Source organism: Pygoscelis adeliae, unplaced genomic scaffold, assembly GCF_000699105.1.
Source record: "Pygoscelis adeliae isolate BGI_AS28 unplaced genomic scaffold, ASM69910v1 Scaffold183, whole genome shotgun sequence".
Taxonomy (NCBI): Eukaryota; Metazoa; Chordata; class Aves; order Sphenisciformes; family Spheniscidae; genus Pygoscelis; species Pygoscelis adeliae.
The window spans coordinates 1,281,891-1,297,846 of NW_008824536.1; the positions used below are offsets into that span (position 1 = coordinate 1,281,891).

The 15,956-nt window shown below is 36.3% G+C and overlaps 1 protein-coding gene across 1 annotated transcript; it reads right to left on the reverse strand.

Annotated features, from left to right (window-relative positions):
* Positions 1-1,515: 1,515 nt before the first annotated feature.
* FAM81A (family with sequence similarity 81, member A) lies at positions 1,516-14,619 on the reverse strand. Its single transcript, XM_009321573.1, has 8 exons — positions 14,573-14,619; positions 12,884-13,157; positions 11,989-12,107; positions 5,520-5,649; positions 4,197-4,303; positions 2,906-3,041; positions 2,339-2,534; positions 1,516-1,921 (listed from the first exon to the last, which is right to left on the reverse strand). The coding sequence occupies exons 1-8, from the start codon at positions 14,617-14,619 to the stop codon at positions 1,782-1,784; spliced, it is 1,149 nt and encodes a 382-aa protein (XP_009319848.1). The 3' UTR covers positions 1,516-1,781.
* Between the last annotated feature and the right edge of the window lie 1,337 nt (positions 14,620-15,956).

The following is a 15,956-nucleotide window of genomic DNA, read 5'->3' on the forward strand; positions in this document are numbered from 1 at the left end:
GTGATAGCTTTTCCACTGCACATGGCTAAATATTTAAGAATAGATAAGAATACAGATGTCAAGAAAGAATAAAGTTTTAAGACAATTCTTAAGAAATATCTGCAAGCGTTTCATTATCTCCCTTTAGTGAACTGGGCTTTCTCCTTAGCTGCCATTGTAAATATATTTCACAGCACATGGATGATACAAAACAGGAATAACAGAGGCAGTTTTGTTATCAGAGAGTATTGGAAGCCAGAGTTGCAAAGACTTCATGTATCTTTGATACATTAAATTACTTTCAACTATATAGGAAGTGAATATAAATTTAGGTGCTAATCCTGTAAAGATGTATGCATTTCTACTGAAGTTAATGAGTTTAAGTTTTTGGAGCAATTTTTTTTTCTTTTTAGTATGGTGTCTCTGTGGGCCAAACCTTCTTTCATGGAAGTGTTGAGAAATTGGCCACTGATTTTTTTCCAAATAGGAATATGGTTTTGCAGTACTGACCAAAGAAAAGGTCCACTAAAGACAGTGCAGAGACATCCTATTAATTTATTTACGTTAACATAAGGCTTGTGTAAATTAGTAGTATTTTTGTATATGAATTACTGTTAATAGTATAAATTAATAGGATACTAGATGAAGTCTTTTATTCTTCATGAGTGCTTAATCCTGCATGACTTACAAACAAGAGGAGCAATATCAAGCTATGAATGAAGATATGAAATGAACATATGTATATTTTCCTGTCTAGATTAATATGCCGTATAGGTGCTGATTTTCATTATGTAATCTGTTCTGGGAGTGGAAGTAAGCACTATTATTATTTGGAAATCTGTGAATGCAATTAGCAATTTGAATCTACTAAGTTATTAAAGTCTACTTAAATTTGAAGAATCAGTTGGTTTACTTCAATAAAAATTTCTAAGCAGATCATAAATTGCATTTTATTTTACATTACATTCTCCAGACTATGTTAGATTATCAACTTCTCTTTTCAAACCTTTCAAAGTTTTTACCAATACAATGAAACAAGTCACAGGAACACATGCCCAGTTATAAAATACTCTATATACATCTTTTTCTTTGTCTCAGCTCCACTTGGTTATTAATTTAAAAAGGTCACAATACTTAAGACCACGTGAGTTAAGTTTCTTATGTTGTTCATGAATCATCTTGTCTACAACTACATTATATAACACTACTTAGTTTACGCACACACAGAGGATATTTGCAAAACTAAACGAAGATTTTCTGATAGTATCTAGGTTTTGAAAATTGGTCTGTTTAGTGCCAATTCTGTCTCCCCAGAAGTAAATAGTAGAGAAAGTCACTTAAAACTGTCCATTGACTTCAATTAAGTAATTTGTATCAAGGTGGAGAACCTTACCAAAATGATATTAAATGAATGATATCAACTTTAAAAAAAAAAAAGGGGGGGGTGGGGTGGTGGTGCAGGTGGTACCTGCCTGATCAAGCCTACGAAACTGGGGAGCACTGAAATGCCTTAAGCAAATTAGGTGCCAGCTTCCCCAATATATTACTCCAGTCTTACACGGTGGTTAATCTCCTGAGAGCAGCTAGAGTAGTGCAGTTGCAAATCAGCGCCTCAGCCCATAAAAGCTTGTTGTCAGTTAATCTAAGAAGAGCTTGCATTTACTGCTTCAAGTAAACGTACGGACCTGTGCAACAGCAGTGTGTCATTTGGTACATGCATTTAATTTGGATTACAGACTGGAACAAAATTATAGTCTGCCTATTTAGCCAGGTAAACATTAATCTCAGACAAAATCTTGCAGTCATGGTCCAGCCTCTCCCCATGTTGGAACCTCCTGCTTCATTTGGTGGATCTGCTTCTGTAGTTCATCTCTGTCCAGCTTCATTTTCGCTTCTAGAACTTGCCGTAGAGACCCAATGCTCTCATAGATAGCTGCAAATCCTAATTGCAGGTGAGAATTAGGTTAGTTCATAATCAAAAGCAAGAGTATTGCATAATTACTATCAGAATGCACTTCCTACCATAACATTCTGCTTTACGCTAGGAAGATAGCAAAAGTTCTGAAGAAAAATAGGACTGTAATTGTGTGCTGATGGCAAAAATGCCCCCGATCGCAGCCAGGCTTATGCCTATGTGTGCTCTGGGGAGAGCACTTCTAAGCTAGTAAGATGTCACCTCTCGTTGCTGTGAATTTCACACTTAGTGAAAATCCTTTTTAATGCCACAGGTTGCAGCCATTGTATCTGGCCCAAAAGACTTTAAACTACTTTGATACAAGCAAAGGCATTTTGCGTATTATTATAGGTCGATCATTGTTACCACAATTCAGAATAAAGAACTTGATAACTATGGTCCTACCAGCATTAACTTCAGCTTTCATTTCTTTTATATCTTCATTAATCTCATTTTGAAGTTTGCCAATGCGAATATTTATCTTTTCTTCAGTCTGTTTTGCTTCATGTGCTTCCATGGTTATCTTCTGTATTTCTTCCATTTTGTCAATTTTCTCTGCCATTTGGTTGAATTTCATCTCTATAGCTCTTTCACTCATTTCCTGGAGCCGGGAAAAAGAATTTTAATGAGTTACTCTGCATATGAAATTACAGTGGTCTTTCCCAAATATGCAATAGATATTGATTAATCATCTTTTATGTAGAATTCAAAGGTGTAAGGAATAATAATTTTTTTATAAAATTATTTAAACTAATGATTACTGTAGGCTAAAATACTGATCTTTTTAGAAGTGATCATTTATTTGAAGACTCTCAGGCTGTGGGGATGTTATACTTGACATCAATGAAAAGAGTTATACAAATATTGAGGAGGTCTGAAATCTCACTCAGTATCTTAATTACATCATCTTAGTTATTAATGCTTTTGAATACTTCCTGAGAAGTATTATTAGGACATTTTAATGAAACTTACAGTGTTTTCCTTAAAAGTCAATGAGAGTTGGTCAATTTTTTGCACAAGCTCTTTTTCAATCCTTTCATGTTCCTGTTCCAGCCAGCTACGTGCAGACAAAATCTGGCTGCTGAGTTCCTCAATAGCATTTTTTAATCTAAGAGCATAATAGAAATTAGCAGATACAAAAGAGCAGAACTTTTGGTCATTCAGCAGTGACTTTTTTTATGATCAAGTTCATTAAAAAAAATTAATGACAATTTAATACATTCTTGACACCATATCAAAGTAAATCTTTGAACTTTAAGACTACTAAACTGGATAAGGTAACATTGTTTTAGAAAATAAAGACGGAAGAGCACAACAAAATAGCAGTTATTTATACGAAACACATCACAACGTTTTGAGGCATAGTAGATGCAAATTCTTTGCAGCACTGAAAACAGAATATGGTCATCCATTCAGATTATAATCTTCATGTCCACAGGTCTTAAATCTGAACAAAGATTTGGTAACCATTTATTTTAGTGGCAAGGCTGGTTCATATAGCCCCACTTACGTTGCCTATACCCACCTCAAGTTTATACCAACCAATTGTGCCAGTGAAACTGTGTCTTTAGACAGTCTTTTTTCGAGTGAATATTTGAAATCTGGACCTATTCTTTCATCTGGTTTGCAAATAGTTTTACTGATGTAACTGATGGGATTGCATGAGGATGGCAATAAGCAGTAGGGATGTGGCCGGCTTAAGCCAGGACTGCCACTGAGTGAAATGCCTGGAGAGGAGTTAATATCTGAATTGAATAGATCCCTATATAATGTCTAGTAGTAGCACAGTAGCTTATTAATAATTTTGGTATTTGAGTTATATATCCCTATTTGAAGCCAATTTAAAGCAATAACACTTTGTGAATGCTGTGCCTTGCTTCCTGGTTGCTTGAGTTGAACTTTTTGCCCTGCTCTCAACAGCCACCTCCAGCATTCGTCGCTTCCTGCAGTTCTTGCAAAAAGGTGCCAGACCACTCTTACCGAAATCCTTAGTTGTGTTCTTTACTACAAGTTCTGCCTGAATACTTAACTAGGGACTTAATGGGCTTTTCAAAATTGCCTAACCACATTAGGGGCAGAATAATTGTTGAAAGCGAGTCCCACTTGACAGACCATTGTGCTTTTGTAATATCTGTTGAGCATGCATACATATCTGAACAGGTTCATGCTTTTGTAGACCTGAAGATTACAACACTCTAACTTGGAAAATTGAGGCCCGGCCTTCCAAGGCACATGGCAGCAGAAAGGTTTCCCGGGCACTCACTTCATATCCAGAAGGTGGAGCTGTTGGTTGCTCTCTTTGTAGGCAACCTTCAGCTTTGCTTCTTGTTGCATTATTGATTGCTCTACTCTGCTCAGAAGATGAGAAATCTGAAACAAAATTCAGAATTTACTATTTTTCAACAGCATTTCATCACAGTCTCATTTGGGACGTTTTCATACAGTGGAGGAGATGAAGGGCCAGTTTTGCTGACATTTCAAAAACTATGGAATTTGCGCATTTTACTTTATCATGAAAAATACACTCTCTCGCAAGATGAAAGTATCAACATCGTGAAAACTGTAATTTTTCAGCCATAAATAATTTGAACAGTCTTGCCTTGAAAGTGTCTGCCTGCTCCCCCCCTTAAGACAGCTGAATTTGCACGATCCATATGTCTCCATGTTGTCACATAAGCAGAGTAAATGAATGGCGAAGCACTCCACCAATACTGAGTGATACTCTTCAGCACTTCATGTGAAATGGCTACTGCAGTGATAAAAGTGCTGGATTTAGCTGGGGATAGGTCATTACTAACAGAAAATATTTCTCACCAAAACAATCATGCCAGTTTTGCAAAACATACTGTTCTGTTTTACAAGATTCATGACAATATGCTCTTAGCATGCTAATATACTATATTGAGTCTTCTGAGAAAGGTAAAGCGGATTTTAACCATTTACCTACCACAAAATGAAGATGTAAAATACTTTTGTTGCCCAAGAAAGTGGGAAGGCCTAGACATGGAGATATGAAGAATCCTTTTCCTTAATGTCATAAGTCTCTGCTTGTATCTAGTGCTCACTTCCATTCTCACACCCAATGGAAGAGAAACCTGACAGACAGATTAATGGATTCACAAAACCCCAAACCAGTTTTGTTTTGCAGACCTCCAAAAATTGTGTTCAAATACGTATAAAATCAGCCTGGGAAGGCCAAAACATACAGGGAGAGACACTGATGCTTGCATTGTTGTGGTAGTTTTGTAGAGCATCCATGTCATGTTCACATTCCAACCTCAAGAAGCCATTCAGGCCAGTAATCGCTGACTTTTGTTCGTTCCTGGAGTCCTTTCGGGTGCCTCTAAATACTAGCCTATTCTACACAGCATGCTAAAGGCAGCAAATTAAGGACCTTTCTTCAGTTAGACCAGTACAGTAATGCAGCTAGGTACCAATATTCAATCTAATAAGGACTGTGAGCAGATACACCTCTCCATTTGTAAATCTGTGACCTCCCAGGATAATAATTAACAGTAATGGAGTCTGTATGAATTAGACTGTAACTCTTACCCATACATGGATCACTTTGGTCCAAATACCATACCTGTATTTCTGCCTCTTTGATTTTAGATTCTAAGATCAGCTTGGAGGTGTGTTGGTCTTTACTTAGGCTCTGAAGTCTTTCATACGTAATTTTATGCTCTGCAGAGAGTCTGGCTAACCCAGCATCACACCTGTTTGAATAAATAAATACCAACGCAACAGCTAAATAAACATAAGATCCAGGCTTTTTAAATTATGCATTTTAGACTGGGCATTTCTGTGAAATTGCTGGCTGTCTAGCAAAACAATGTCTTATAAGACTGTAAGAATGGTGATATATCTCACAGTATTCCGCAAACTGCTCCCAAATGGGACTAGAAGTCAAATAGTCTGATACATACATCCCTGTTTTCTTGGCACTGACATAATATGTGTAGACTGTGTTGTTATCAGTCAGGGAAATCACATTAGAAATGCAAAGATGCAGAATTCCAATACCTCGTATTTTTGTCATACTCCAAATGACATCTGTTAAGGTGTGTATGATTTCGCCTACATGATTAGAAGCCCAAATAAAATAATTCAGGACCATTTTGTCATTATTGTAGCTCTGTTCCTCTGAGTTTTACATTCTTCTTTTCTTTTTAATTTGTGAAATAGTAATATACAATTAATATGTGTAGTAAACACGTGTCAGGCAAATTTTAGTTACTAGTTTTTATTTAGGTAAAACTGTAATTGAAAGCAATGGCAGTTTTGTCTCACGAGAGACTACGAAATGCAGTCCTAGAACATAATTATTATTGTTTCCTTTCTTCACATTGGAACATTTCTTGATGCTGTAACACTTTCAGGATAAATGTGCTATAGTATATGTGCATTTTCTACCACATTTCAAAAATACTTTGGTCAGGTGGATTTCATCTACAGTAATACAGTAAGGACATTAACTGAGCTGTAAAAATACAAGTACTGTAATTTCAGGAGTAAGACCTCTGTGAAGTATGTCGTGTATGTTTTTTTGCTAAGGGAAATATGTAATCGGCACTGTTACCAAATTTGATCTATGAAACTGCTGGAGAACAGACAGCAGTTACAATTTGAGGGAGAAAAAGGCAGTAAAATGGACAAGCTAAGGCACATTCAGTCATTAAACCAATGACACGTTTTAACCTCTTTTTAGTCACATTTCAGTTCAAAGGCTTTCATTTCAACATGCATTTTCATCACCTCGGTTACAGTAACTACCATTATCATTAAACATGAAGGGAATGTAAGTACTAAAATGGCAAACAGAGCATCTGCTTAGTATTATGGTATTATTTCAATATGAAAATAATCAGTAATGCAAAATAACACATAGGAATTATAAAACTTGTGGAAATTAATTTATAGTTTAGCAGTTCAGCATTGTGAGACCAATTAGTAATATCTGTAGGAAGACCAGCCAAGGTTTACATAGCAGTGAACCATGCTTGTAGGTCTTACAGTCGGGCTTTAGAAAGACGAGAGAAGCCAAATCTCTCCATGTTCTTACGATCAATCGGAGAGAATTAGAAGAATGAAATCATCTTGCATCTAGTCACCAAAAGCCTATGGGCTCAAAAAAATGGTTAGTTTTGTTTCTCTGAGGCACAACAGAAAATATAAAAAGCAACAGCTTTGAACCTACTGTAGCAAATGTAAACAGCCAGCATCTGTAATTGTTTTTAAGGCAAATTAGTGTTTTGGGTTTAATCACAGTGCATCTCTCTTCTTTGTGGAACTCAGTTACGTGATCAAAGAGGTCATATAGTTGCATGGTAACTGAAACATTAACATTCTGACTATGTTAATTTAGTGTCAGCCTGGTATGTATTAATCACATTATTTTGTTTTTCTACAGGGATACTGTAATTGGCACCCTTTTAAACAAAGTTGGAATAAAGTTTAAATTCTATTGTCTGTAGTTATGGAATGTTTATCCTGCTATGTTTTTTTAAAACAATATTCCATATATTGAAGTGGTCAAAGAGAAGTCTTTTTGCTATATATATTGTACACACTCACAAACACCTGATTAGTTTTGACCTGAAAGAAAACATTAGTGTGCTGCAGGCAAAGAATGAGATTCTGATATTAGTTACGTGAGTATACATTTTGAGTTAAAAACTTAAAACAATTAAATAACTTTACTCCATGCTTCCACTAGCTTTTAAATGGGGGGGAGGGAATAATAAGATGAACATATGGAAAACCATGGGCTTTCTAACAGTTTTGATTCAGGTTTCTACTGCATGATGGGTCCGAAGAAAATCAGCAATCTAAACAAAAGGGCATATTATAGTTTGGAATTTTTCCCTGTTTTAAAAAAAAAAAAAAAGGAGGGGGAAAAAAAGGCACACTACACTCCTCGCTGAATTTCCCATACCTCTGAAAGTTCTTCTTTGTTACTTCTTTATAGATTCATGTTAAAATGACAATAGAATTCTTCTTAAAAATAGAACTAATTGTTTCTGAACACTGGATTTAAGTTCCTGGGTAATTTAATCAGACTGACTATATAAATGGAGCCAGTGGACTATGGATGTAAGGACAGAAGTTGAAAACAACTTTCGAGGTTTGGTCATCTTAAAAGCACGGGAAAGAAATGAGAAATAGATTAAGATTTTTAGAAAGAATACTAGTTTAAAAATATAAGAGCTGTATATAGAACCATTTTGTATGAAGAAATGCACAATAAATAATTCTCTGTCTTCACATCTGAAATGCTGAAGCTGGCCATACAAACAGCCCAGTGCAGTTTTTCATGTGCAACATGCACTGTTGAAATTTGGGCCAAAGATGCACTAGAATGTGTTCAGTTTACTGCTGTTTGATTTTGGGGGACACTTTCTGAAATTTCTGATTGCCAAGCTGTGTACTTATGTGAAATTAGTAAATGAAGAATAAATGGAGAGATTTCATAGTGCCAAGTATTATTCTCAGTTTCAGAATACAGTATAATTCTAGAAACCAGTAACGTTTAATATAAACAGTGAAATTATCAAACAACTGCCTTTCAAGTCATAGTAAGCAAAAGCAGTAGTTATTTTTCTGGCACACTGAAGAGTATTTTTGTCTTCAATCTCTAAGAAATCAAAACACAATGGTTGCTCTATTCAGTATCACCAGGGACTAGATAAAGCTGAGGACTACGCCAATACTCCAAAACAGGATGCTAATAAATATGCTATAATGGTACATACAGGTTTTTAATGTTCCTGTTTCATTATAACAGGAGATGTTTCAATTAAAATACCAGTGTTTCAGTGAAAAACAAGTAGCTGAAGAACAAGCAGTGAAAAGCAAGTTGATATGTCCAGAGAATCCACTGGGCAAGAACAGTAGAGCTGGTAGATTCTGAATAGCCTAGATCAGTCCTCACTGTGTGCATCTCATACACAGCAAGCAGCCAGAGTGCAGCAGATTTATTGTACTTATGAAGTTCATAAATGCAGTGCATCCCAGATGCATCATACTCATTTTCTGTGCCGTGTAGGAAAATCTGCCTACATGTAATGAGTCCACGGTGTCTGAAATGAATCAGATCTGTAATGTATATAAAAAATCATCTATATATGCAAAGTAGGCACAAGTTGAACATGCATAGTTGCCATTTCTCTGGATGTTTCAGCTATCAGGAAGCTTCTAGAGACAGCTACTGCTATGGTTCTGACCAGGCTGCTGTATTTAAACTTTCCAGATAAATTATCATAGTCCACAAGTTATTCTGTAAATAAATGATAAGCCACTACTCATGAGTTTTATGATCTAATAGAACTAGAAATAGAATTGGTAAATCTGTGTTGTATAAAATTGCCAACATCAGGGACAGGAGGCTGGAGTAATGGATCTATTGGCATCTATCTAATTTTCTGCTGAACATGTCACTGAATTTAACAGAGGTAATATTTCTGTTAAAGTTAATAATAATGCTGATTCTTAGGAAAATGTACAGCATCACTCATGGTGCACACTGTAATGATGATTTACAAATTCATCAATAAATTATGCTTAATGAGAAATGGCCCAGAGACATGAGCTGTAATATGTATTCAGTCTTCTCCTGCTAGGGATATTAGCTGATTCTGTGATGCAGGTGAGCTCAACTGTGAGGTCCGTCCGATTCTCACTCCTCCAGAGCTGTGGATAGCATGGTGTTGGAGCTGTGCTTCAGAACTGCGTGTGCGTGTAGGATCCCTGTTCTCACCACTAAAAGCAGCAACCCTCAAGAAATAATGAAACAGTTGTTCGATGATATATTGACATGTTACAGAACAGTTGGTGTTAGGAAATAAACACCACTCTCTCCAATATTGAAGTTGAATAGGATGCTTAGTATGCATGTAAATAGTGGAACTGAAATTTGGCCAGAATCCTGAGATCGACACTAAAATTATTATAGGACCAAAAGGCTAAGATTTGGGTGATTTGCTGTCACGCGGCATACATAAACTGATTCACACTGATTGTCCATTTGCACACTTCTAGCCTAGAGCAAACATGATGTACTTGGAGTTAAATTAGCCTACTGTCACTACAGCCTGACCCATACATAGTACCTTGACTGTGGCTGAGAGCTGATGCACAGTAAGTCGGTAACCCACAGTAACTTGATCATGTTTCTGAGGTTTCACTCTTTGAACTCATCTGAAAGCTAGCAGGACTAGATATAAAAGTAAAATTATATTAGGTGAGTTCAGCTTATTTATGTAAGGAACATTGGCTAGAGTAATCAGAAAGTGTTTATCCCAGGGAGAGTTTCTGGTAAGTATCTGTATAGTGCCAACAGCATAACGAACTGCCATCTTGACCATGATCTCCAGATAGTACTATAATCATTATTCACAGGAACACTAATTTTCAAAGTAGAATATGTCTGTAAATAAAGGCAAATAGCTTTCTCCCATGGAACACAGCTTTAACTTGATTTCTGATAAAGGGAAGCTTATTTTCTTCCTTATTCAGGGAAAAATTTTATGTAGAAAGCATAACGCTGAATAGAAGGTAACAGTTAAAAGACAATAAACTGGTTCTCTTATGGTAATGAATACAAATATCCAACATTCATTGCACAGTCTGACATAAGGCAGATTGGTATAATCTCATACAATTATCAGATAAATTGCAACCCAGGCACAGTACAAGGGCGTTGCCCTAAGTAAATAAAGGAAGAAATCCTGGTACAGACTGTGCTAGTCCACCACCGATCCCCATACCAAGTACTTGGGACAGGCAAGGGGCCCCATTGTGAAGCTCATGCTGGCACGTGTTTATTCACTTGAGTTCTGTTCTTGAAAGCAAAGGCACTATTTTTTGTTTCACAAGTGTCAGTAACTGTGTTGCTCCAAATATGGACCTCTCTCAGGATGTAGTATGATCTCAAAGTGGACTTTCTGTATAAAGAAGCAGGAAGATTTAAGCATGTAAATTTGTCAGGGATTTCTCAGTGAGAGAGAGAGAGAGATATGTGTGTATATATCTCTCTACATATTTATTTCAATCAATTTTCTGATGTGACAAAATACGCTTGTCTAGTTCATTCCTGTTTACCAAATAATAGTGCATAACTTTAAAAAAAAAAGAGTATGTAAAACCTCTCTAAACTATTCTTTACAAAATGGGCTATGAAAGTTACAGTGGAAACTTCAAACAATCAAACAATTTATGAGAAAACTTTAATTCAAGGAAAATCCCTCCCTGATTATTTTCGTAGGCTGTTGAAGGTTACCACTAAATCAGTTGAAGTACAAAAAAAAAAGAAAAATTATCTGTACAATATAGACGATAGGTCAAATTCAGGACAAGTATAATTCCACCGAAGTTATTAGCCAAGCTACTTGAGGCCAGATTAGGTCCTTTTTCTATAGCTGAATGTATCCTTTGTCTTTTGTGTTCAACTTTACAGACACTTAAGCAAATCTTGTTGTACTGGGGTTTGTAAATGTGTCGTTAATGGCACAACCTGAAATCTGAGTAGTTGCACAATTGTAACCTGGAGTTTCAAGTAGCCTGTAAAACCTCTATTATTTTACAGTTTTCTGTTCCTTACGTGTGAGGTAGCCTATGTAGTTTTTAACATGGCTAACCAATAACTGAATGCACAGATTTTTACTTCTAAAATATATGCAAAAATGTGCAACTATTCTGTTCTTTACAAGTGCAGATTGTTCCGTGCTGCCCTTATAATTGTGTTAATTCATTTGTTTCAAAGATAGACCAGTCTAACCATAGTATTTTTTAAAGCTGAACCAAATCCAAATTCCTAAGGAATTTGAGGTAATTTATTAAAAACTAATTTCAGGAATTTCAGGAATTAAGGGTGATATGTCATAGTTTAATATGTAATACTGGAATGCAAAGTATTATTATTCATTATTTGCTCACACCGAGCAAAATTATCCTGGGAATTTTGCCAAAGTTGAATTCAGCCCATTATCATTAACATTTATACTTCAAGATTAAAACAACATTAGCTAGTCTCCAAAGTATACTGTGTTGACTTTTACCTTGCAACTCTTCCCCGAAGATCTCCTAAACCAGAAAGCTGCCGCATTTCCAGACTCTTGAGGGTAGAATTTGTTCCATAGCTGAGATTGTCTCTGACACGTATCTGTTCCTGCAGCATCTACAAAGCATTCATATGCAAATATAAACTCAGTATGTCACATTTAATGTACACTTAAGATGTCACTCGTTATTTTTCAGTATTTCAGTGACATCAGATACCATTTTATTATTACTTTATTAAAAGCTTTGTCTTGTATCGTACTAAACCAGATACCTTTAGGTCATTTATTATTTCTTATTCTTAGTGTCCAATCTGCGCATAAATACCATAATATGTATAAAGTATAACTTGACAATGGAATGGAGACTTAAATATTAATTTTTATCCTTTTGTTTTTGCCACCACAACCCTGTTGCTCATTGCAGCAGAGGTCAGACGTGAAGTCACATATCTGCATATGATTATGTCATAAAAATGAACAGTTGGGTTTGGTTACTTGGTGTCGTCAGTAAGTCGGAAGTGAAAGAAAGTTCATTATAGAGCTAAGGCATTTCCTAGTTTTTATACAGCACAGCCTTTGGATGAAGTTGAGCTAGGTATTAGTGTCGTATTAATACATTTTTTCAAGGTTTTCCAGTGCAGCTTTTGAAAGCAAGCTTATTAGTACCACAAAGGTTTCTGTGTGTATATGCTAATATCCTGTGCTATTTTCATAGCCACTGAAAGAATTATGTAATTTGCAAACAGTTTTTCAAGTTATAAAAACAATTTATAAGCTTAAGGATCTTCGGACCTTGTCTGACCTTTACTTATCCTGTGGTAAACTTACTTATTAAATTAGAAGGAGTAAGTAGCTGAGACGGCATTTGTCCTGTGAAAAATTCTTAACGTACCTCAATGTCCCGATTGAGCTGCCTCACTATTGCCGTTATGTTTCGGATATGTTCTTCCAAGAGTTGCCTAGCCAACCGGTCGCCCCCCCCTTTGTTCTGCATTCTGTGCAGAGTGGAAACAATGTCCTCCTTAATGCGAAAAGCGTGTTCCACAAGAGCCGCCGTTGTTTTCTCATGGCTTAGGATTCTGTCTTCCAGCTGATCCACCAGGCTTGCAGATGCCAACGGGACCGCTGTCAATGCCTGGCTATGCAGCGGTATATTTCGAACCCGTCTAGTAAAGAAGAATATCCAGATATTGTTAAGTTCTCACACAAAACTCTGCAATGTCTTTCCACTGGAGACAGTGCGATACTATCTTAGTAGCAATACTGGGGAGAAGCACCAAAGTACTCAGAGGGAGAGGGCCCACTGCTACAAATATGTGGGTGCTGTGTTTGCTACTGCATGTATCTTGTACAAAGGCAGGTCAGGCTCTTTTTCCTACTCTTTAAGGAAGCTAACAAAAGCATAAGATCTTAAGAAAAGGACATTAGCATTATAAAAGTAGTTACAATTCAGAACTATAATTTGATTAAGGATCCAAATTCAAAATCCTTTTATTGAGTTTCAGAAGTAATGCTATTTGTCTCTACAGTTTTCAGGCTTACTCAAACCAGTAACTGTAGAAGGGAGATACTGCAAATTAAATGGAAACAGACTGAGATTAAAAAGGAGTAGCTTGTGTCCATTCCTTTTTTCAGTCTCTATAGCTATCCTGTAATACCATACAGAAGTTTGTTCCCCCATGAACTGGACAGGAGCATATGTAGGTGTAGGAACTGAGGAGAAGCAAAATTATGACAAGCTTCTCATAGTCTTAGAAGTCAAATTTTCCCCCAGAATAGCTTACATTTGGGTACCTCGAATAATTGTCTAGATTTTTCAAGAGAGCTCTGCACTGCATAGCTTCCATGGAAAGCAATGGAGCTCATAGAACTATAGGATAGTGTGGGTTGGAAGGGACCTTTAAAGGTCATCTAGTCCAAGACCCCTGCACTGAGCAGGGACATCGTCAACTAGATCAGGTTGCTCAGAGCCCCGTCCAACCTGACCTGGAATGTTTCCAGGGATGGGGCAAAGCACATGGGTGCTCAAAGTAAAAAGAAATTAGGCTGCTAATGCATGCAATCTTTTCCTGCTGCTATATTCTGTAAAGAATAAAGAAAATTTTCAGAAGTATAAGTGGAAGATACAAGTTCAACCCTGCTTTGAAAGAGGAGATCTTTTTTTGGAACTCTGTGGTTTACTGTGTGTTCTCCATGTTGTTTCCTGTTAATGAGCCAAATTAAGAGTTTACTTTCACTGTGATAATATTGATAGAGATGTTTGAGGACTCCAACAAAGGTCACTTCTGGCTCTGATTTTTCACACTTATTCCATGCTATCAGAAGACTGGCTAAAGTGTAGTATTCTTGGACTTCTACTCAGTTACAGTTTAAGCTATTTAATTTCTTTGGGAAAGGGTTAAGTAAAAGCTGAGTAAGGAATTGTGATTTGGACCTTGATTTGAATGAGTCTACAGTATTTCACTTTGCTTTGCATACTAATCCCAAAGTCCCAAGTCACAGCATTACTATATATAGGGAATTGAGAGACACATAATACTCTGCAATATGAAGATTTTATTTTTTACATTCCAAACTGTACCTTTCAGAAGGGGCAAGAGTTGGGAAGATTGGGCTTCGCTGGGCCATTTTCTGGTCAATAATTTATGTCTGTTGAAAAAGTACACATTGAATTATTTAATAGTTTATATCTGGCACTGAAATTACTTAATCCTTCTGCTTTAAGTGAACCTTTAAGTAAAGTTTAAGATTACACTGACAGCTCTGATCTTTGAGTTCAAATATTGCTTATGGAATAAATGCAAGTAAAAATCAATACAAAAGAATGAAACGTAAAAACTGCCTTTTACTCTTGAAAAAGGCAAGGTTGACAGCCTTGAAACTGAGATCTGCTGTTGACCCATAGAACTGGTTTGGCAGGACAGAGACAAACTTCTTGTCCCCAATCTGTCTACTGGTCTCAGACATCATCAGTCAATGAATAAAAAAGTAAGATCTACAGGATTATCATAAAGCTTAAGCAAGTATTGGCTAGAGAATGAAACAAAAATATTTCATGACAGCAGATTACTAGTGGTAAGGTGATTTTCAGTTAAAAGCATTGACAGCCAGAAACCTAAATAAAATGTGTTAGACGTCAGCATAGTTTAGCAAAACTGAGACTTTTATTAATTTGTCTTCAAATCTAAGTGACCACACTTTATGTTGTAAGTAAATTCTTCTGTGGTAAGAATATAGATTCTGTTTTTAATTTTTAGACATAGCCAGCCAGACTGACAGATGTTGCAGCAGGGTAGCTCTGTTAAATAGCTTCAGAAAGACATTTTAGATATCTTACTGTAAGTGAGACCAGCACCTGGCTCAGTAGCTTTGTCCGCTGACAGAAATTAAATTAATGAAAAAAATGGTAGCCTCAATCAAATCCAACTATTCCACCCTATATAAAACAAATAAATATTTTTAACTATAAAGATGGCATGAATGAGCGTGGCCTGAGCCTGAATTCCTTGGGAACCTAAAATCCTCACTGAAAACTAAAGGCTGATGTATGAAAAGAATTCTGCAATTGCTGATGAAATCCGGTGCAATATGCTGTACAAACAGAAAGAGAAAAATAGGGTTATTGAAACAAAATAGTCAAATATGAATTGTAAAGAAGCGATAGGACTAGCCTCCGAGACCTCAAAATGCAAAGCATGTTTGTGCTTTAGAAACATATGAAAGCACTGCCTAAAAGCAGAGAGCAAACATTGTCACAGTATGTGTGTTCTATTTATAGCACGGTGCTTCAGAAACTACAAATTAGAAAAAAAATAGTTTTAAGAGAAGCTGGGTTGCTGAGCAGCAATGCCACTAGACTGGAATTCAGAAGGTCTGATTTTAATTCCTTGCTCAATCTTTGATCCTGATGACTTTGGAGAAGTTATTTCCATGTCTAATGACTCAATTTCCCTATAGGGAAGACA

What these genes read in the sequence shown, in the direction of transcription:
- FAM81A (XM_009321573.1), bottom strand. Translation starts at nt 14,619, where the DNA reads ATGGCCCAGCGAAGCCCAATCTTCCCAACTCTTGCCCCTTCTGAAAG. An exon ending in AGCTCAATCGGGACATTGAG is followed by an intron (nt 12,108 to 12,883) that starts GTACGTTAAGAA and finishes AATGCTTTGTAG; the next exon opens with ATGCTGCAGGAACAGATACG. An exon ending in TGACTTTTAAGGAAAACACT is followed by an intron (nt 2,535 to 2,905) that starts GTAAGTTTCATT and finishes TCCCGGCTCCAG; the next exon opens with GAAATGAGTGAAAGAGCTAT.